The sequence below is a fragment of the Nycticebus coucang genome, chromosome 2 (assembly GCF_027406575.1).
Source record: "Nycticebus coucang isolate mNycCou1 chromosome 2, mNycCou1.pri, whole genome shotgun sequence".
NCBI classification, from domain to species: Eukaryota; Metazoa; Chordata; class Mammalia; order Primates; family Lorisidae; genus Nycticebus; species Nycticebus coucang.
The window spans coordinates 125,399,478-125,423,815 of NC_069781.1; the positions used below are offsets into that span (position 1 = coordinate 125,399,478).

The following is a 24,338-nucleotide window of genomic DNA, read 5'->3' on the forward strand; positions in this document are numbered from 1 at the left end:
ATTAGAGTTTGTTTCTTTTTCCAGCCCAACAATCACTTACATAGGCTATTTCAGCATTAGCTATTAACATCAGGAAGAAGGACTCATAAGGGCATATAATAAAAGGGGGAAAAAAAAACCCTGCTTATTGCTATCCAAAAGAAACTTTACTGTGATGCCTGCATTGTAGGTTGGTTTATTTATAACTAGACTATCAGTAAATAGGAATTTAATGTTCTTTTAGGACTATTAATGAGGTCACAGTTGACTGACAGTATTTGTAAAGAAACAAAAATCACCCTTTTATATCAGTTATAGATGAAAAACAGACATGGGCATGTTACTGTAAGAAAAGGGGAAACATCCAATACTTTTTTGTTGATTGAGGGATGTTTTATAATGGAGGGGTGCAAATGGATACTATTAACTATACTGCCCCAAATTAAGATGTTATTAAAACTTACGTACATTTTATATCATCAATTTCAGTGTTTAAAATGTGGTTCCATTCAATTTGCTTAGTCCCCTCATGATCACCCTGGCATGGCCTCCATACCTGGAGAGGCACATGGCATATATATTTAGAAGGAGTTCTCACTGTGAATTAACCTGAGGAGTCTTTTGTGTGACATGGCTAAGTCCATCATGTTCATTCCCCATTTCTTTATCCCAGAGAGAGAGATGATCTATGATTTCCTAACCAGAGAAGACTGCTGTTTATGGAGGAAGTCTTCTTGCAATCTAATAGAAGAGGGTTTTTTTTTGGGGGGGGGAGGGGTTGACATTAATATGAAGGTATACTATACAACCTTTTCTCAAGAAGACAGACAAATGGCCAACAAATACATGAAAAAGGCTGCAGATGCTGGCAAGGGGACACTCATGTACTGTTGGTGGGACTGCAAACTGGTACAACGTTTTTTGTTTGTTTTTTATTAATACGGTTTTTGGAAAGAAGTATAGCAAATCCTCAAAAATAGACCTCTCATGTTACCCCTTAATCTCATTGCTAGGTATTTACCCAGAAGAGAAAAAAATCATTTTATCATAAGGATGTTTGCACTTGGATGTTTATAGCAGCTCAACTCACAATTGCAAAGAAGTAGTTTTACTTAAGATTCCCTTGTGCCTTTGTAAGAATATCCAGAACACAGTCTTGATGTGATTAGTGATTATTTTTTTCAAACCCTTGCATAAGCAGTAGTACTTACTGAAGATAAAGTGTGGCATTTTTAAGAAGTTAAAAAGCCAGAGAGTACTTTGAATGGTCAACAGTGTCTGTGAGCACACACTCATACTTTCCGGGGTATATAACTTGTTCATAGAGCATAATGTAGAGGACCTGCTTATGGTTAAATTTCAGGAGAAAAAAGTAAATAGTAATTTTGATTTAATATCATTTAAATTTGATTTAATATATTTTGGGGGGTGATAAAGTGATTTAATTGATAACATTTCACTATCTTACTTTCAAGCCTTTAATAGTAAAGTGGATGTCAGCCGATTCTAAATTATCAGTTTATGCATGTTTTGAATGAGAAGGAGATGTCTTCCCAATTTCCTGTAGTACTTTAACATATCCACTTGTTCAAATTTACTTTAACGAAATCAAACCTCCTTCTTAGAAATATTTGACTTCACTACCTTTAGAAGTAATCCAGAAATATTATGATATTAATATGGGCTTTTGTAGCATTATTCAGAGTAGCCTACTTAGCACCACGCTGACATTCCCACTAGTCACAGATCTTTCCAATGTGTTCTTGGTCTGTTTTCTCCCCAATACTGTGAAACGTTACACCAGTCTATAAATTAAATGAATTATCTTTCTCTCAGTTAATACATACTATCTGACAGAATATATGTAGACTATACAAGTTGAGTATCCCTATTCTGAAAAATCCAAAATCTGAAATGCTCCAAAATTTAAAACTTCTCGAGCTCTGATTCTCAAAGCAAATGATCTTTGGAACATTTTTGAATTTCAGGATTTTTGCATTGGGTAATCAAGCAGTAAAATGTAAATATTCCAAATTCCAAGACAATCTGAAATCCAAAACACTTCTGTTTGCACGCACTTTGGATAAGGGGTACTATATCTAGGTATTTTTATATATATTTATTTAATATATATAAAATATATATTATATAAAATATATATAACCTGTACTATATTTATGTAAATATATATTAAATAGATATTAAATATATTAAAATATATATTACGTATTAATATGTAAATATGTATATATATTAATATATAAATAATATATAATATATACTTATATATTATATATAAAAAATATATATTTATGTAACCTGTACTATATCTAGGTATTTAATTTCCCATTGCCTAAAATCATTACATCATCCAGAAGTAAAATACATCAGATATTGCATAGCATTGATCCAGAAGTGATTATTTTTTTTTTGAAAATAGTAGCTGCTGCTTCTGTCTTTGCAAATAAAGTCCCCATCTGTTTTTGTTTCTTGCCCTAAGTGCTAATTATCCAGTGAGTTTACAGGATAATTGATAATCTATAAAATAATTGATAGGAAAGTGAAGACACTGCTTTTTACCTCAAGGGAAAAGTAATCCATTGAATTAAATATTAAATGAAGTAAAAGCAATCATTTAAAAAAGATCATTTTGAGTAAGAATTGTCTAAACAATTTAGACAAATATTAATATTTTTAGAATGTTCCAAGTTTGCAAGGCTGCTTTTATGTTTTAGCTCATTTAGTACCCATATTAAAATATTTAATTTGATATTATTTTATTCTAAGAATTAACAAAATAAAAAAAAAAAAAACAATTAACAAACTAAGGTCAAGAGAAATGAATGTGTCTGAGATTCCTCAGCCAGAAGAGGAGCCAAATGCAAGCCCAGCTTTCTAACTCAAATCTTATTTACTTTTGACCGTGCTATATTGTTGTGAAAGTAACATGTCATTAATTTATTGGCTCATTCTTGTGCATTATTTTGCTAACAGTTATTGTTTTCTCTGTATCAGAGAGTCTATGAGTTTGCATCCATAAACAAGGTGCTCTTAGTAAAGCCAGTTTCATGCATCAGGGATGCTAAAATGGGGTCATATTTGGGCTGAATCTTAGGGTAGCAAGAATTATTTGCTGCATTGCTTTATTACATGAATATCTTATACCCTCCCTACTTCCCCACCCGGGAGAAAATTAAAGCATGCACAAGGCTGAAATCAGCAACTGCAGCTTCCTATATATTTATCTACAGTAGTAATAGTTCTAGAAAACCCTTTTCTCTGTTTACCTTGCAGTGGCACGGCCTTCTGTCTCTTGGCTCAGAGAAATGTTTAATGAAGTAAATCTATCCAGGGTCTGAATTCTAAATAATTCTTTTTTTCTGAATTGTTGCTAGTTTTCCCACTGTTTTATGAGTGTCTTCCCCTTGAAGTTGTTGTTCATTCCTTCTACTTTTTCATCCCTGTAATAGTAGCTGAGATTCCTATTGCAGACTAAAAAACAAAAAAAGCAAATACCAGCACAGGGTTTAAGTGCTTATGTGATGAACAGATAGAGCAGTATAAAACCACTTAGAAATGATATTGATTTAGGGCGGCGCCTGTGGCTCAGTCCGTAAGGCGCCGGCCCCATATACCGAGGGTGGCGGGTTCAAACCCGGCCCAGGCTGAGCTGCAACCAAAAAAAAAAAAAAATAGCTGGGCGTTGTGGCGGGCACCTGTAGTCCCAGCTACTCGGGAGGCTGGGGCAGGAGAATCGCTTAAGCCCAGGAGTTGGAGGTTGCTGTGAGCTGTGTGAGGCCACGGCACTCTACCAAGGGCCATAAAGTGAGACTCTGTCTCTACAAAAAAAAAACAAAAAAGAAATGATACTGATTTAAAATCCAAATACAGTTTTGTGTTCATTTCCCAACGCAAAAGAACTCGAGGAAGAAGTACTCTCCAGGAAGAGTACAGATTTCCCCCCTCTCCTGTTTTAATAACATGCATCACGGAGTTCACTGTGTGAGAGTGTGTGCGTCCACATGCCCACAGAATGCCTCATGGAAAGAAATTGTGAAGACAGTTCCCAGTGCATTAAGCCAGGATTCCTCAGGAACAATGTTTAATCTCATGTATCAGAAATATCGCTTCTAATTCTTTGTTATGACAGACGCTGAGGAGTTTTTTCATGCTAAATGCCACTCAGTCTATTTCTAATGTTTATAATTTTTCAAGTTTTTAAATTATGGGCTTTGCATATTCAGTGGGATGAAACAGACCAAACATATTCCTGTTTAAAGTCTAAAGGTATATTTTTGCATCTTTAGTCTAGATGGCTGAAATAGCTGGGAGGATCTTGAGACAAAATTTTTGCATTGATCTCTTTTGGGAATTCTGTGTGTTCTATGGCAAATACTACTCAATTCTTTCAGCATGTCAAAAGGATTTTATCTGACATCATCAATGTTCAGGACTATGTCTCTAATTTTGCTTAGGGTAAGAAGTAAAGAAATGAGAATTTTTCCAAATCTGAACATGCAGGGAAGATTTAAAGTAACATACTGATTATATAATTAATTCTCAGTTGTAAATGCATTTTGATTGTGTTAATTCTCTCCCAGAGGCTCAGAGCTAGTTTACTGCAACTCCAGTGCTAAACTCATTGGAGACATCGGCAAGGCAAGGAAGGAAAAGATTTGCCTTCTGATTTTTTTTTTTTTTTTTGGTTTTGTTTCTAGGGAAAGAACAACTATATCATAATACAGACACATTATTTTTTCTTAGTTCAACTGTTTCTAAAACTTAGAAAGATACAATCCTTTTGATATTTTATAAACAAATGGACAGTGAAAAAAATGGTCCTGTATTCATCTTTATATGATATTCATTTTGGGGTTATGAAATAGAATTTTTTTTATCATTTTCTTACAATGAGTGCCACTCTTTAGTGTATTGAAAAACAAAAACTCTAATGAAATTTGATTCTAGATTTGAAAAAAATCTCATGCTTTCCTTTATTATTTGATGATGCTTGATTGCTTATAAGGTCGACCCTAAATCATGGGAACTGTACTTTATGCCTCCACATTTTTTCAGGTTTGTAATGGGAAGTAAAATCCCATTATTTTTCAAATACTCACATGGGAATCTAAAACTGTGTGTTTAGCTACAATTGCCTTGTGCATTTGTTTAATCACACCAGTGGCCACCACTGTTTTTATTACACATTTCTCTCTAAAAATTGGAAGACTTTCCATGTGAGGGGAAACACAAGCACAGGTGACAGCGCTTCTGTCTTTCTGAATGAATCACTGTTAACTCTTCCTAGGCAATTTGGTAGCAGCAGCAGATGCAATGTTGTGTTCGCTAAACTGTTATCAGCACATTCCCCGGTTCAATCTGAAATGTGTAAATAAAGCCAGCATGATGCAGATAGAGCTGCAGATGATCTTCCATGCAACTCGGGGCAACATGAGCAGACTTGTCCTGGCAGAGCTTTTTGTTTTGTTTTGTTTTGTCTTGAAACTTAAATTAACCCTAGTATTCTTCAAACTAGACAAAGAGATTGTTCCTCCTTTTGTATCTTTGCCTTCTTCAGGGGAAAGACCTTATGTTTATGAACTACTTCGAATATACTGGTTACTGTACATGTGTGATAATGTTTAATTCTCCCAACACTCCAATCACAGTAAGGATTACACTCTTTTCTCAGATAACCAACTTGAGACTCAAAGAAGGTGAAGAACTTGTCATGATCACTTGGCAGCAGATGACAGGATTAGTGTGGAACCCAGTTCTTACTCCATACCCTGTTATTTATAGACACATCACTTTACCCCTCTGGACCTCAGTTTCCTATAAATGGAAATCCTAATACCAAAAGCTTTGTTATGTGTCCGCTGGTGTGGTATCTTAGTAGATATAATTAGAAAGGACCCACAAAATCAGTAGTATCTTTTTTAAAAGCCATAAATGGTACAGTGCAGAGAGTGTAAAGAGCACCTGCTATCCGGATGATTAAAAGGGCAGAGATGTATTGCAAATTGAGAGAACAAAGATGGTAGTCAGTGTAGACTGGAGCGCTTAGGAAGAGGCTTCCCAAGAGCCATCTAGCTTGAGGTGGGCCTTTCACTCTTCTCTCAAGCTCTAAGCACTTACTTCCTGGGTTGTTGTAACTAATCCTGTAATGCTACTATAAACTCGGGTCGCTACTCTCTTCCCGCATCCATTTGCTTCTCCATCAAGCAAGCGCAGTAGCAGCACCAAGATGTACTCAGCCAAGGACACAGGCCAGATAAGGCAGTCCGGTCTTAGTCATTGGTCTACCAGTTCAAAAAGGGTATAGCAGAATAAGGGAGTTAGGGAAGATACTAATGAAACATTCAAGTGATGAAAATATAATCTTCATGTAGCATAGAAGCTGCCATTTCTTAATAAACACATCATGCCCGAAGGCCATTTTTTTTTTTTTTAATTTCAGAATGAGAGAGGTGACAGTTTTGTGTTTATTAAGTGTGGTTCCTGTTGTGGTTGTATCCCACATCCAGGAGGTGTGCCGTATACCCTTACGTTGTGCCTGTTAGGTGGGAGCACATTAATTTCCCTATCTTCTCCCCCTTTAATTCCTCCAATGTGAATTAAATTGAGTTTTTTCTCTTGTGTGGGCATGTATTAATTCATCTACTGGCTTCATATTAGTATTGAATACATTGGATACTTTTCTGTTCTTAAGATACTTTGCTAAGGAGAATGTTCTTCAACTTTGTACAGGTTAATACAAAAGATGTAAACTCACCATCTTTTCTGGGGTTGAATAGCGTTTCGTGGTATATAAATACCAGAGTTTATTAATCCATTCATGGGTTGATGGGCATTTGGGTTGTTTCCACATCTTGGCGGTTGTAAATTGAGCTGCAAGAAGCAATCTAGTGCAGATGTTCTTATGATAAAATGATTTTTTCTTCTAGGTAGATGCCTAGTAATGGGATTGTGGGATCAGATGGAAAGTCTATGTTGAGTTCTTTGAGGATTCTCCATACTGCTTTCCAAAGAGGCTATATTAGTTTGCAGTCCCACCAGCAGGGCAAAAATGTTCCCTTCTCTCCACATCCACGCCAGCATCTGCAGTTTTGGGACTTTGTGATGTGGGCAAAGGCCGTTGTTAAAGCCATTCAGAGAACAGAAACTTCATTTGCCACTAATGAAGATAACAGCCCTCAGATGGGTCTTTTCATGGGAGACTAGCAAATGACTCATGCAGGGACTCTAAAAGGGGGTTTGAAACATGAAGAATGCTCTAGAAAGAATTGGTTTCTGTGCAAATGAGTTCTAGGAAAAACTGATTTAGGATTGCAGTAATTAGGAAAGTGCAGTGAAGGCTATGTTCACCAGTTTGATGAAAGTATTTCAAATCGTGGGTGGCGCCTATGGCTCAGTGAGTAGGGCTCCAGCCCCATATATCAAGGGTGGCGGGTTTAAACCTGGCCCCAGCCAAACTGCAACAAAAAAATAGCCAGGCATTGTGGCAGGCACCTGTAGTTCGACCGACGCAGGAGGCTGAGGCAAGACAATCACCTAAGCCCAGGAGTTGGAGGTTGCTGTGAGCTGTGATGCCCTGGCACTCTACTGAGGGTGGTAAAGTAAGACTCTGTCTCAAAAAAAAAAAAAATATTTCAAATTGTATATAAAACCAGCACATTGCACCCCATAAATGCATTAATGTACATAGCTACCATGTAATAATAATAAAAAAAAAACTGATTTAGGTTCATCATAGGTTCTTATTTTTCAAGGAAGTTTCCATTTACTAATTATCCCCTTTTTTAAACTAGGTTTATATTCCAACAATTTGGAATAAGTTTCTTTCCTTTTTTTTTTTTTTTTTTGTTTGTTTGTTTGCAGTTTTTGGCAGGGGCTGGGTTTGAACCTACCACCTCCGGTGTATGGGGCCAGCACCCTGCTCCTTTGAGCCATAGACGCCACCCTGGGATAAGTTTCTTAGACTTTCAATTTATCCTTTCAGCTTCATCTGTGGTCATTACTGGTGGCCTGTGTGATACATATATGCAGAGACCAGAACTCTCAAAGACTAACACCAAGCTAAATCTGACAACCAGGAATGTCCCATCTCTATACTCCTGACTCTTTTTCAGGAGCTGGGCAATTAATATCCAGCTTTAAGGAAAACTTTTGGATAGTCATAATTAAACAAAGTGCTCTCAGATGATCTATCTCTGTCTTGTCTCCGGCTGTAGTGAAGCATGTGATGCCTGCACCCCATCCAGCACCTGATTTACCACCCTGTTGCGTCATGGCCTATAAGAATTGAAACCTGCAATGCAGCTGCATGTTCAGAATGGTGGTGGAAAAGATGAGAAATTATAGAGTAGGTGTGTGATAAGTACATGGAAAATTTAAGTTGTCCCACTAATAAGAAAAAGTCTGAACATTCTTACTAGAATGCTGTATTTCATTCATTGAGTAAACCTGTACTTTTTTCTTTTTATAATGCTTTTTCACTAAATCATAATAAAGATACAAAGAGTACATATTTAATGGCTGTCAAGTGCTGATATTCCAATCAAGATAACTCTTGATAAACTGATCAGCATTTGTTCACATTTTCTCTCCACGCTGTAGCCCTGGCCGTGTCACTGACATGTCAGCCTAAGTAAAAAACTTGCTAAAAAAGCCTTCATAGCTACTTTGAGAGAAAGTAATTATTTTAAGCAAACTGTTTCTGAAAACATACTTTTAACACAGATAGCTAAAAATGAGTATTTATATATTTATGCATCATGACTTTTCATTTAGATCAAATGACTGTTCTTCCACATTAATTAATCTCATTTTCCATTCCAAGGTTTCATTATACATGTATGAAAAATGGCAAAGTAGCTGTTCATTTACCTTCCATCAAAAGATGTGAACAGAATATCAACTTAATTGCGAAATTCAGTATATAGAGAAAAAGTCTTCTACAGGTTAATTTTGGAAGCTTTTCTTGAGTGAAAGTGAATAAAAAAGCTGGCAAAATATGTGAGGTCAAACACTGAATGATTCAGTTTTTAAATTCTAAAGTTGTGCTTTAGATTATTTCAATTTGTGGGAAAATCATTGATATTTAACAGGATAAATAAGCCATGGATTTTTTTGGCATAAATTTTGTTAAATGTTCAAATGTATTGTCTTAAAATATTTGATGGAGTCAGTACATATGAATGGATGCAAAAATATAGTGCATTTGAAAATATTTGGGCTGAAGTATATACAGATTTCAGTATTTGTAAATAGACCTGAGAGTATTCTCCACGTGTCCCATTTTTGTTGTGAGTTTTCAAGGTACTTAAGTGCTTGTAGAAAGAGTATTTCTTCATTAAAGTTAAGGTGGCAATTTAATGAACATTGCCTGCAACTCTGAAGAGGACCAATTTTATAAAATTTTAGAAATGAAAAGATATGTATTAAAGAGTACAGTCTGTTGAAAAGTAATCCTCATATGAGATTATAGACAGATACAGCTAGCAAGCCAACTAAAATGTATAAATACACACCGCAAATGATTTTTTATGTATCACTTAAAAACATTCAGATAATCAATATAAATTTATTTTGTTTTAATACAGTAAAATTTTTTTTATTTTGAAGCAATGTATTTATAAAAATGAAATAATTTTATAGATCTGCCAGTATAATAAAACCAAGTTGTTCATTAACAAATATTTTAAACACAAAATAATTCCAATTATTTTCATTCTTAAAAGAATATAGGTCTGGATGGTAAATTATTGTTACCAGATATAGTGGGATATAGTCCCAGATATAGTGGGACTCTTTAGTCTTTGGATATTGGATATTAAAACTAAAAGGTCAATTCATTAAAAAGTAAAAGTACTTGTAAGATAACTTATTTTGATGTACTAATTTACACTTTGTTCACAACCAGATCCTCACTATTCAAGTGTTTCACAGGGGAAAAAAAAAATCAGCCAACTGAAATAGGAAGTTCTTATGAAATTGAACCACATGGAAATTTGAGTCATTCTCCAAGAAATTGTTTTGACCTCAGTTCCATGTTACTGAAAAGAGGAAGCCACTTTTGCCCTTTGGGTCAAATTCTCCAGTGCTTTCAAATGTTCCTTTATAAACATGAATATTTTGGGGGCAGACAGAGATGGGTTTTCACCATTGTGCCCATTTATAGATGCCAGTGGGTTGCTGAGTATGAATGAGTTTGCTCTGGTAGCATAGCTAATCTTTAATGCAAACTGCTCGAATAATTAGATTAGTAAGTAAGGAGGAGAAAGTAAGAATGTCTTCCAAGTGTGATGTTATAAGAGGAAACAATGAGCCTGATTTTTCTTTTGTACAGAGTAGTGGCATAAAGGATCACAGACCAGATGGTTATGAAGTTACTCAAACACCCCAGTACCCTTCACTGGAGAGGGGGCGACAATGATGCATTCTAACCCCTGCCGCTCCTTAGTGTGTTTGAGCCAAAAAGAGTCATAAACAAGAGCAGATAGAAAGAAGGAAAGTTGGTGCTTTCTGAAATTTCCACCATATTTTTTTATTAAATCATAAACACATAGATCATGTATACATTAATGCATTTGTGGGGTACAATGTGCAGATTTCATATAGAATTAGGAGTGTTTATATCACACTGGTTAATATATACCTCGTCTCATTTACTTAATTATTGTAAGACATTTATACTCTATGACTTAATAGATCTGACCTGTACCCTTGCATTATGCACCATAGGTGTGATTCCACCATTCACCCTCCCTCCATTTAACCTCCCTCCTCCCCCTCAGCTCCCCCCCGCTTCATCCTGGGCCATAGTTGTGGTCTATTCTTCATATGAAAGTGTAAGTGATTGTAAATTGGTTTCATAATAGTACTGAGTAAATTGGATCTTTTTTCTTCCATTCTTGAGATGCTTTACTAAGTAGGATATGTTCCGAGTCCATCCATGTAAATTTAAAAGAGATAAAGTCTCCCTCTTTTTTAAGGCTGCATAATAGTCCATGGTATACATGTACCACAATTTGTTAATCTAATCATGGGTTGACGGGCCCTTGGGCTTCTTCCGTGATTTGGCTATTATGAATTGAGCTGCAGTGAACAATCTGGTGCAAATATCTTTGTTATAAAGTGATTTTTGGTCGTTTGGATATACACCTAGTGGAGGAATTGCAGGATCAAACTGCAGGTCTACTTTTAGATCCCTGAGTATTCTCCATACTTTTTTCCAAAAGGGATGTGTTAGCTTGCACTCCCACCAGCAGTACAGAAGTGTTCCCTTTTCTCCACATCCATGCCAACATCTATAGTTTTGGGATTTTGTTATGTGGGCTACTCTTACTGGAGTTAGATGATATCTCAAAGTGGTTTTGATTTGCATTTCTCTGATGATTACAGATGATGAGCATTTTTTCATGTGTCTGTAGGCCATGTGCCTATCTTCTTTAGAGAAGCTTCTGTTCAAGTCCCTTGCCCACAATTAAATGGGATTACTTGTTCTTTTTTTGTATTAATAAGTTTGAGTTCTCTGTGGATTCTTGTTATCAAACCTTTGTCAGAGGCATAACCTGCAAATATCCTCTCCCATTCTGAGGGCTGTCTGCTTGCTTTACTTACTGTGTTCTTGGCTGTGCAGAAGCTTTTGAGTTTAATCAGATCCCAGTAATATATCTTTGGTATAGCTTCAATTGCCCGCAGGTTCTCCTCATAAAATATTCTCCCAGGCCAATTTTTTTAAGTGTTTCTCCTGTACTCACTCCAAGGATCTTTATAGTTTCACATCTTAGGTTTAAATCTTTTATCCAATCCGCCATATTGGTGCTTTTTCTAGCATTCCCTACTGGTTGCTGGGTGCTTCTTCCCCCCATCCCTCCATCCATTGCTTTAGTTTGATGGGACAAAGAATATGAGATGAAAATGATTTTTTTCCTTTTGAAACATAAAGAATATTATAAAAATGCCCTCTTACATTTAGAAGTGTCCACTCAACAATTTAGAATAATTCAGGCATAGTGTCTACAACAACCCAGAAAGGCAGAAGTTAAATTCCTGATTACTGAAGAGTTCATAGAGGAGCTAGAACGTAGGATTAGAATATAAGAAATAGAGTAAACATACCACTCTTTTAGGGAACCTTCTTTTCTCTGGCATTTGGGTTTCTAGATAATTTTTATAAACATTAGCTACTTAGCATGGTAAAATAACACTGGAGGTTTTCTGTAAGCAATGTAAGGATAATATTATTAGTTGAATTCCATTTCGCATGAAGAATGGAGACTGGGGAAGATGGACTTACTTTTAATTTCACAAGGAAATCCCAGTCAGAAGGTGAGCACCCTGGTGGGGAGTAACCAGGGTAGGATGCAGCCCCAGCAGTTTGCTATTGTGTTACTTAATAGCTTGTTTCTAGCTGCAGGCTCTGTGCAGAGGTGGTTCCCCAAAAAAGAGGGCTAACTTGCCAATCCTCAGGACTACAATGTATTTAAAATATGTGGAAAATGCAGAGTCAGACTGAGAAGTCACAGTGCTTAGACATATCTCTACGGTATTTCTAACACGCAATGTCCTTACCTGCTGGGAGTATTTCTGAAGGGGTATGATGGGGAATGAGCTTCCAAAAGAACCTTCTGAAGACAGGATGGAAGAGCTTTCTGAGGGAAGCTGCAGCCTCCAAAGGAAAATGAAGAAAATAAAGCCGCCGATTCTGTGAGGTTTCCATTTATCACCTCACAATATTGAGGGAGTGACACAGGCCTGCACACTGTGAGCGGTAGCATCTAAATGAATGGACAGAGAATTTTTTTGTAATTTATAAATATTTAAGTTATAAAAAAATAAGATTTATCTCTTGGGGTCACTCTTGGTAAAAAACATTATAACTTAATATATTTTTGATAGCAAGATGATATAAGAAATGAGGTAACTAAGGAAAATCTTGCCTTTATGTTTCCTAGGAATCAGAGAAAAAGGGATTAATTGAGAGAATCTATATGGTACAGGATATTGTTTCAACCGTTCAAAACATCTTGGAGGAAGTAGCTTCTTTCGGAGAACGAATTAAAAAGTAAGTTTTCAATTTGTGTCATGGTGTTGGAAGGGTCTCACTACTGCAGGCACAGTAGGGGAAGGGCAGAGGGAGGTGGGATCAGAAAATGGGAAAACAAAACAAACGAAGCCATGTTGGGCAAGCCCCTTTGACTTTGGTTGCTTGTTCTTTGAGCCAACTTCACACTGGGTGGTGCCTCAGAACTGGGGTGACCACGTTGCCCAATTTATGCAAGTCATCCCACCATAATTATTAATAGTATCTCCTTTCCTCTCAAAAATATCCCAGTTTGGGTGATAAATTATAGATAGAAAAAAAGTTATCCTATTCAGAAATAAAAAGGGAAGCAAGTATGCTCTAAAGGAGCCTTTTGGACCACAGAGCACAGTAAGTTCCTTGAATAATTTTTTTTTTTTTCAAATCTCTGAAGAATAGTACATCAGAAGTTGCTTTATGGAAGGACAAACAGGAAGTTAATTCACCGTGTATATGGATGTCTTAGTCAGGGGCTGACAAACTTTGTCTGTACAGAGCCAGAAAGGCTCTAAGGCTCATGTTTTTTTTTTTTGTTTGTTTGTTTTTTATGTTATGAACTCTGTATAACATGGTCTTCATTTGGCACCAATGAACAGGGAGAATTTCCTTCAAATTATTAACATACGTATTTCCTCCTTTAATCCAGAATTGTCGTAACCATTCTCTTTCTAAAATTTAATGCTTACTAGTCTTGTTTATATGGATCATTCCAGCTTTTGTAAGGAAAGAAGATATTGTTTTGGAATTGCGTGGGTAAAGAAGAGCTCGAACTTAGTGCTAAAAACCAAGTGAAACTTTTGTATATTAAATGCAGGGAATATGAATAGTTAATATGAAACCTTATATGAACACTAATCTTTCTCAGTTGCATACCCGATGAAATTATCCTCAAATGCCTATTTATATGAAGTTAGTAAGTGTGTTTATTTTGTTAAAAATACAAGGTATCCATATAGTTGGCTATTTCAAATCACTCATGAACTTTATGGACACTCTATGTAGGTTAAAAGCCACAAATTTAGACAAATCTGGTGAGTTTTTATTGAATTTACACATTGCTAATCCTATTTTTAATATCTCAAGAGAAGAAAAAGAGGAACAGAATTTTTTTTTTTTTTAAGAGACAGAGTCTCACTTTATCACCCTCGGTAGAGTTCTGTGGCATCATAGCTCACAGCAACCTCCAACTCCTGGGTTTAGGCAATTCTCTTGCCTCAACCTCCCGAGCAGCTGGGACTACAGACACCTGCCACAACGCCCGGCTATTTCTTTGTTGCAGTTTGGCCCGGGCCGGGTTTGAACCCGCCACCCTCAGTATATGGGGCCGGTGCCCCACTCACTGAGCCACAGGCACCAGCCTGGAACAGAATTTTTAACTATAGTGTGTGTATTATTTTATAATATTACGTGCCTTATTTTTCTGGGTTTCATATAAATCAACAAATGATTCCTGAACTTACCTTCAAAAATAATCAACCAGATGTAGTAGAAATAATGAAATGATGAGGACAGCATTATAATCCTCAGTTCATTCACTCGTTCAAGTACCAGTTACTGAGTTTCAGGCACTGAGTTGGTCTGAGAATGAGAAATGTATCCATTAGCAGCAATGACAATACCCACTAACCACGTGCCAGCCACGCACGTCCCAAGCCTGTTATACGCAGCAGTTACTCAGAGGAATTATAGTAAATCATTCAACAACCCCGTGGAGGAGGATTGTTAGTAACTTCACGTTACAGATGAGGAAACTGAAACTCAGATTAAACATGTAGTCCACGATCACACGTTCAATAAGCCATGAGACTGAATTTGAATTTGAGTTTGAATATTTCCTCTTCACTACAACATTATAATGTCACTATCTTCCAGGGATCTGTTTTTTACTGAGAGAGAGAAACAGTCATAGCTGATTAGAATTCAGTAGCACCGGAGCTAGATAGAGGTAAGACTGGGTTCTAAGGGAGAGGTCTTAGCAGCCCAAAAAGAAGATGACTGAGGAGTGGGCCATTCTGAAGAAGCAACCACTTATCAGTAGCTTGGAAGCAGCCGGATAGGTAGAAATAAGAGTCACACTTGGGGCTTCAGTAGGTGGGAGCCCTGTACAAAGGCTCAAATCTCAAGACAGTGGTAGATACAGAGAGATGTAGGGGATTTAGTAGGTCCATGCCATAGGGGAAGAGGGTGACAATACTTGGAAATAAGACACTTCATGCAAGGCTTGGAACAGATGGAAAAAGTCAATGAAAAAAAATGAGTGGAGGGATGTACTGTCAGCAAGGAGGCTAAGAGGATACAGAGTGAGGTCAGGGCTGAAGAAAGAAGATCACGTCGTTTGGTACAACCGCCTCTGTTCTTGGACATCTCTAAAAGACAAGTGTGGCTGTTGTGTAGTTCATAAGGTTAAAGGAAATAGGTCTGATGAGAGGAGGAGGCAGACTGATTAAAACAGGCCCCCAACTCTGCAGTAGTCTTGAGGGGCATCTGTGCCCAGCACAGCTGTGGTGTCCATGCCTGAGATGTGTTTTCAGCCCATGAACAGAGCACTGTTCTGTCCAGCTGCCGCCTAGGAAGGCTCCCAAGGCTCAACGCTCCTATTAATTCCTTGGCCATTCATTATTACAGTGACCTTAAAGTTCCTGCCGGGCATTCAAGTGGGATGACATGTGTAACTCCGTTGGAATTCTGTTGTAATTTGCTGCTTAAGAACCAGGAAAATTTTTACCCAACTTTTGGCAACTTGCAAATAAATAGAATTACATAAAATTCTCTGAGCTATTTCCCTGATACTGATGTGGGAGGGACCCCAGTGGTGGTGCATTTACAGAAAATGAACTGTATATCCTTTTTCCCACTTTACCTTCTCTAATTACCTTCTCCGCTATTATACAAATTTCAAATGTATGTGTAAATCAGACATTTTACTTAACATGTAACATTTATATTATCCTGAGACAGCAGGCAGAATAGGTTGTGAGAGTGAAGTATGGCCTATGTTCTGTCATTAGGAAGGGATTTGTGTCCTTGTGTGGCTAGGGAAACCTCCACAGAAGAGACAATGAGGTTAACATCCACTGAGAAAAGACAGGCATGTTATACTGGCAAATGTTCCATTGTACAGCTTAGAGAGCACGTTCATAGGAATGTGTCCTGGCTTGGACGTGGTATTGAGAAATGTGTAGCAATGATGGTGGGAAAACAGGTTCAGTTGGCTGAATTGCCGAGGAAGATAGAGAGATTGGTCCATTGTGTCTTCAGTGTAAGAGCGCTGTTAGAAGGGACAGCTAGCAAAGGCAGCAGGACCGAGGAGGGGGCTGAGGCCAGGTGGAGGCAAGCATTCACAGCCAGTGTGAGAACCATGCACATCTGAAGGAAAGCAGCGTGCAGGAGAAGTAACCTGCTGCGCTTGAAGTTGGTTTTGCTTCTGTGGGAAGAAGAGTCATTCGTCTAAGCCTCAGAAACAATAAAATCAATGCCACTGGCACAGGGGTCCACACAGTGGGGCAGCTAGTTAGGGGAGGAACCAGAAAATGGATCTGCACTCAACCTTCCGGGATGTGATCACAATCATTTTTGTCAAGTGTTTAGAAATTCAGAAATCGATATTCTTACATGTCGATGAGCCCGCATGGTTGAATGGAGGGGATTCCTTGGATTTTTTTTTTAATGAATAGAGAAGTTTAGTTCATTTGTTTCATAACTGCCTAGGTTAGAGGTTCCCTTTGTAGGCTTTAAGAGAGCTCCCAAGTTGGGAAAACTGGAGAAGTCTGTGAACATGTTTGGCAAATTGTTTGATTTTGAGTTGAGAAGGCTTTGATTTATCAAGGCTCTTCAACTTTTAGTTTTCTATGAATAATGTTCCATGACAGATAAAAATTAGTGAGGTTTTTCAGTTTTCAGTGTTTGAGTTATTATAAATAGTCTCTTTGAATCAAATCCTCAGCATTGTAAGTAGGAATATTCAGCTGGGTTAAATGAGTAACACAGGCCTGTTTCCTTTTTCTAAAGTGCCTACTGAAGAAGCAGAGAACTTGGGCACTTCAGCCAATTGTCTGAGTTCAAATCCCTGTTCTGTGAGTGATCTTGGACAACTTATTGAACTTTTACGACTCCAGAGTCCTCCTCTGTATGAACGGGAATAACAATAATAACTCACTTCAGAACATTTTTGGAAGACTTCAATGAATTACTGCATGTAGCATTTATAGCAGTGGATGACATGCAGTCATTATTTAAAATGTTAAGTGCTATGAGAAATATTTTTCATAAACTGATTGACTTTCTTCCTTTATGTCTTAAACACAGTGAACGTTTTTTGCCCCTGTTATGAAAACATAGTAGGACCTCTGTAAGTTGGCTCCCCAAGGGACTGTAACAAACTGGTTAACATATTCTACTGACTGGTACATGTGGCGCATGTCTGGTCTGTGAAAATTTGGCCAACTTATGAAGGTGGTCAGTGTAGGGAGGTGGTCGGCTATGGAGGTTCTACTGTATTTTGACATTAAGATTGTGGGTTGCCGGGGGAGGGAATGCATTAGTCAACTGACTTAGCTGTTGGAGGCGTAAATCTGACAGGCTGTTTGTCAGAGCGAATATGATATACAACTCCATTTCTAACACCCAACACAGAAACACACATGACACACCACACACTTGCACACAAACCAACAACTACTGGAATCTTTATTAGCATTGCATCAATTGGGAAATCATTGGAAATCATGATAAATTGTAAGTTTTCTATTATGTGGTCCTGTTGTATTTCAGTGTAAAATCTTTTTAGATGATTTTGAATTTATCTCGATATTATTTTGGAGTTTTCTGTATAGAAGTGTAATACTTTTTTATCAGGTAGGTTCTTAAATACTTGATTTTGGGGGGAGGTGTTATTTTAAATGGTATCGTTTTGCAGTATTTATTTTCTCTGTTTGTTGCTTATATATAGAAGCAAAATTAATTTTTCCATATTGATTTGATTTGTATCTCATAGTCACAGTAAACTAACTTGGTAAATGTGGAATGTAAGTGTCTTGGCACAGTAACTGAGAGAATGCCAGGAAGGCTGTGTTAACCAATGTGATGAAAGTGTGTCGAATGGTCTGTGAAGCTAGCGAATGATGCCCCATGATCATATCAATGTACACAGCTGTGATTTAATAAAAAATAAATAAATAAAAATAAAAAAAGCTTTTATATAAAGATTATTATTCTGTATTTTTATTAGGTAAACATATAAGAATAACCTTTTCCTCCTTTTTTCCATTCCTTATACTCTTTGCTTTGTTTTCTTGGCATACTATGCCGCTCAGCAGCTTTTGTACAATATTGAACAGAACTGGTGTTGGTGGACATTGGTTTCTTGTATGGGATCTCAGAAAGCTTTCAACATTTTACTCTTGAGAGTAATGTTTACTGAACATTTATGTAAAGAGATGCTTTATCAGATAAAATTCCATTTTCTTCTCAGTTTGCTAAGAGTTTTTATTGAGAATGTGAGTTGAATTTTCCCCAGCAGTTTTGTCTGCATTCACTGAAATGATCATGTTTTTCTCCTTTATTTTGTCAATGTGGTGAATTATCATGATTTTCAGATGTTAAAAAGAATCACACTCCTGGAATAAATCCAACTTTACTATTATACAATTGCTGTATTTTATTTATTTTTGCTTAGGATTTTTGCCGTTATGCTCATCAGTGAGATTGATTTATTTTCTGTTTTAGAAAATTCCTTATAGATGAAAAGTTATTCTAAACTGATAAAAAAAAAAAAATCACGTGTTTTCTTTCTTTGTCTGTTCTCTGGAAGAATTTATGTAAGCCAGGCATAGAATTCTTTTAAGACTTGACAGAATTTGGTGGTAAAATGTCTGAGCCTGAAGTTTTCTTTTAGTGAATAATTTTAAATATTCAGTTTATACATACAGACCTATTCAACTATTCTATTAATTTCATCTCTATTTCTATACATTGTAATTTTCAAGGCATTTTCCCCTTGCATTTAAATTTTCTACTTTTGGGTAATATTCTTTTATTTAATATCAGTAGGATCTGTAGCATTGTACACACTTTTGCTTGGTAATGCTTTTTACCTTCTTTCTTTTTGAGAAAGATTTATTAATTGTATTAGTTTCTACAAAGAACCAACATTTGCCTTTGCTAATATTCTTTATTTCCTTTTTCCATTAATTACTACTCTTATCTTTATTATTTTCTTGCTTCTACTTTGTGATTAATTTACTATTCTTTTTCTAGCTCTTTAAGATAGATAATTAGATCAATTATTTTCAATCTTTCTTCTTTCCTAACATAAACATTTAAAGCTCTGCCATTCTTGTAAGCACAACTTCAGTTCCGTGCCAAACATTTTGGCACATAATATTTTCATTATCGTTCAAATTTAGTTAAAGCTATTTTCTAATTTCTATTTTGATAGATTTTTTGGCTAAGAAATGTATTGCTAAATTTTCAAGTATATAGAGATTTTTTTTAGTTATCTTTTTGTTCCTCATTTCTAACTTAATTGCTTTATGATCAGAAAATGTTGACCCATCAGTGACCTACTTCTGTAGATTTTTCCTGTGAGTTTGAAAAGTAAATTATTAGATGTCGTTCTGCATGTATTCATTAAATTAAATGTGCTGCTTGTGTTCAAGTATTTTATACCTTTACTGATTTTTATATTTGGTTGGCTCGTTCTATCAGTTATTTAGATGTGTTAAAACATTCTGCCATGGTTGTGAATTTGTATGTTTCTCCCCGTAGTTCTGTCAGTTTCTGTGTCTCCATTTTGAAGCTATGCTATATTTGGTTTGGACATGTTGAAACTGTTATGTTTTCTTGGTGGATTGGCTTATGTGAGTCACTATGAAAGTTTTGAGAGAGACTGTGTTATGGTCCATTATCTCACTTCTGAGAAAACAGTTGACAGCGTCTTTTCTGATTCACCTATGCAAATTTCACCCTGCATGGCTTATCAGTGTTGCTGGGAGGGCTTCATTTATTTCCCTCTGTGCAGATTTTACATTTCTTGATTTTTGTGTATCTCAAAACCTTCATAATGACTCACATATTAATATGCGGTAACCTATTTGTGTTAATAAAATTTTGACTATATATCTTGTTAACTAATGTGAATACAGGTATATAATAGTCCCCTATTATCCATGGGGGACACGTTTTAATTCCCAGTGGATGTCTGAAACCAGGAATAGTACCCAACTCTATAGATATTGTGTTGAACCCCCCCACCCGGTATCTGCATTCCTATAATAAACTTGGATTTATAAATTAGGCATAGTAAGAGATTAAAAAATATTAATAAACTAGGACAATAATAATGTGTAATAAAATTATGCAAATATAGTCTAGCTCTCAAAATATTTTATTCTATGTAATATTTTAGCCCCCAGATAACTGCACATACAGAAAGTAAAACTGCAAATAAGGGGCAACTACTGTACCACCTTTCTTTTTTAGTTTCTTCGGTATATCTCCTTTTCCTCCTTCTTTTTTTTAACGTGTTTTTGTTTCAGGTATCTCTCATGATCTGACCATCACTATTTTTTCATTGTGACGTGATATTCTTTCAAGTTTAATGTGGTAGACTAATACACCATAGAACTTCCATAGCTGACCACCTCCCTACATTGACCACCTCCTTAAGTTGATCTTATTTCCATAGATGAGACGTGCCCCACATGGTCCATATCAGTACAGTAGGCCTATATCCTTATGTTGACCACCTCCATATATTGACCAGTTTGTTACAGTACCTTGGGCGGTCAACTTACAGAGGTATTTAGATTTAAATCTGTGATTAAAGATTACTTGTTCACTCCCTGTCTTTTTATTTCTTCTGTGTTTTCCTCTGCTTTGTAGGAATTGAAACACTCTTGCTGTTCCTTTGTCATCCTAGGGTTTTAACAGCATGATTCACTGCAGTGTGATATTAACTGTCATTTTTACTGTCTTCCAGTCAATGCAGGAACCTTCTTAATCTGTATTCCATGTTGTTGAGCCGTCTTTGATATCTCCTATCCTTTTGCTCTTTGTGGCGTCTTCTAAGTACTTTAGTTGGACAGTCTTTTTTTTTATTAATATTAAATCATAGCCGTGTACATTAATGCTATCATGGGGCACCATACACTGGTTTTATAGACCGTTTGACACATTTTCATCACACTGGTTAACATAGCCTTCCTGGCATTTTCTTAGTTATTGTGTTAAGACATTTATATTCTACATTAACTAAGTTTCACATGTACCCTTGTAAGATGCATTGCAGGTGTAATCCCAGTCGTGTGCTACATTAGTTCTCTGCAATTTAAAATCTTGTTGAATTCATCCATTGGGTTTTTAACTTTAATCATTATAGTTGTCTTCTTCTTTAAGAAAATTATAGGCAGTCCCTAGGTTATGAGTGAAATAGGTTCTGTAGGTTTGCTGTAAGTTGAATTTGTATGTAAGTTGGGACAGGTAGATTTACCTATGACCTGTAATAGTACATAGGTTGGATATTTGTAACTTGGGGACTGTCTGTATATTTGATTTGCTTTCAGATCTTCTTTTTTTTTCATTGTGTTCTTCTTGATCACATTTTCTAGCCTCTGTTTTATGACTTTTAACATGTTAAGCATTATTAATTGATGGATTAGATTTCAATATTGAAATATTTCGTTTCAGATTTTGCTGTTTGTTATTTCTGCTGGCTCTTACTCATGGTGCCGTGGGTCCTTTTGGGTTTTGCATTTTATCTATGCACTCATCTTACTTGGAATTTTACATTTAGAGTACTCAGACATCTGAGTTTATGATGCATTTCCTTGGAGAAGATTACTGCTGAGTCACCTTGGGGCACTACCCACCTGAGATCCCTTTTTAAATTTTTTTCTTAAGGTGTTTCAAAATACACAGATAGCACCAATTCCCATGATGAATCTCTCTACCTTGTACCAAGGTCATGGATAGTCATCTCTATGTCTACTTGTCTATAGCAGCAGCCTCCTTTCTTTCTTCCTTACCTTTGCCCTGAAAATGTAAGCTATAAACATGGTCTCCTATTAGAGTCTCCCTTTGGGGAGGTCCTGAGTTTCATCTTCTGCCCACTACATACCATGTAGATAACAGAATTCCAATATTGGGCAGAAAGTTTTAGAGTGAAAATTAACTTTGAAGCTTAGCTACCTCCTGGAGTTCTTATAATTCATTTTATGTTTACATTCTATTTTCTTATTTCACGTCTGCCTACCTAGTGATGACATTTTTTCCTTCCTTAAAAAAAGGTTTTAAAGATTATTTAATCTAGTATTTTACTCTTTCTTAAAGGTGGAGTAGTATTGCTAGAAGGGGAATTATTATGTGCATTTATTTTATAATAGTAATTTTATGCATTTTTGTAACTTATATTATTTTCAGAATGCTACCTGATATAATTAGCTTTCTTTTTATATGTATGTCTCTTCTGTGCAATAACAAGAAAAACAAGGGTAGCCAACACATAGGGAACAATGTCTGTGTGTCAGATATTGTTTTAAGTGCTTTATATTCATAAACTTATTGAATCCTCTCAGCATCTCTATAAAGTATGTGTAGTAGTTATTCCTATTTTATAGAAGAGAAAGCTAAAGCAAAGAGATGCTGAACAGATTGGCTTTAAGTCACATAGCTAGTAAAAGTTGAACAGGAATTATTTTTAAATTGTAAGCTACTGGGCTGATAAATAATCTACCAGGGCAAAAGAGTAAAATAAAAAGATGGGTTTTGTTACTGCCCAGACATGGATTTCTGTCCATGATTTTCCATACACTATGTCTACTTAAAAAAAAAGTTACAAGTCTAATATTTGTTTTTCTTATTTTAGTTTTAATTTAAAATATATTGTTTTTATTTTATTATAAATATGGCGTGTGTCCATTATAAAAGTAAATGCAGCCAATTGGACATCTATACCTTCCATCTTCCTTCCATCCCATTGAGCTACCATTAACAATTTCAATTATACCCTTGAGATGTTCTTTCAGTAGAAAAACCTGTAGGTATGGTGTGTATACATATGTCAATTTAGTAATAGTTATATGTATGCACATTTATTTATGTTTATGGTTTAGGTCTTCACTGTATCTGGCTTTGAGCCTCCAGTGTGGAGTAGAGAATACTCTTTTTGTATTCTCATTTTTTAAAAAAGTTGTATAGCATTGCAGAATACAAAGCTAATTTGATTTTTTTCTTTATTTAGAGATATTTAGCTATTTATTTAAATAATTTTCACTAAAGATACTGAAGTTATTTCCTTTTGTGAGTATTACAGCCTACGCTGGAACAGACATTTACATGCTGCCTCTTTGTCCTTCGGCAAGAAGAGGGGCAGGTTAAATTTCTTGCCAGGCAGAACCAGGGCAGTGTAGAGTTCATTTCACATACTGTGAACTTGCCCTCTGGGAAGTCCTGCCAGTTCTCTTATGGAAGAGAGCAGTTGGGAAAGGACCATGGGTCGTTCTGTAAATTTTGAGATAGACAAAAATCAGGAAACACAGTATTTACTTGGACAGAAACAAATTAAGCCCTCTCAGCAACACCGTTTATACAAGCAAGTTGAAACTTACACAGATAAATCAGAAAGGATGATGCTATTGAGCTATTGACTGTGTTTCTTGGAAGTAAAATAATGGACCATAATGTATTCTTTCTCAAAATTTTCATAGTGACCCATCTAGGTAGAAATTAACAATATCATAAACAGGGCATGTTAAAAGACTGAAGAAAATGGTGATTATTCAATTGGTGGTGTCATATCACTGCCTTAGGGGAGGGCTTTTGTAAGCCTACCCAAATCTAAAAATTGACAAAACAACAATAAATTTGGTCATGTAAAATATATATTTTCATAATTTAAAAATTATAAACATAAAGATGAGGAAACAAGCTGGAACAATCTTATACATAGCAAACATGACAAAGGACTGATTTCTTTACTATCCAAAGGTATAGTTCAAATTATTGAGGAAAATGTCAAGCAAAATAGTTCAAGGGAGAATTTGCAAAGTCTAACTACTTTCCTTTCTTTTGACTTTTTATAATGTGCCAAATACTGAACTAATTAAGTCTAAGTTCTTATTTCTAGCAGAACCTATCATATAGGTGGTATTATTAATCCCCATTTTGCAGAAAGGATATTATGGCTCAGTTGATTAAATCAATTTCTGGAAGTTGAGAAATTAGAGTTATTAGAGATAGAGTGTGGACTCAGACTCAACTCAATATTTTATAA

At 36.0% G+C, this 24,338-nt stretch overlaps 1 protein-coding gene across 7 annotated transcripts in view; it reads left to right on the forward strand.

The window, feature by feature from the left end:
• Positions 1-24,338, forward strand: part of MCTP2 (multiple C2 and transmembrane domain containing 2) — a 254,048-nt gene that overhangs the window by 214,174 nt on the left and 15,536 nt on the right. For all 7 annotated transcript variants that reach the window (XM_053581767.1, XM_053581769.1, XM_053581768.1 and 4 more), the window contains one exon: positions 12,942-13,051. In XM_053581767.1, the coding sequence (XP_053437742.1) occupies positions 12,942-13,051 (110 nt within the window). The remainder of the gene's footprint in view (positions 1-12,941; positions 13,052-24,338) is intronic.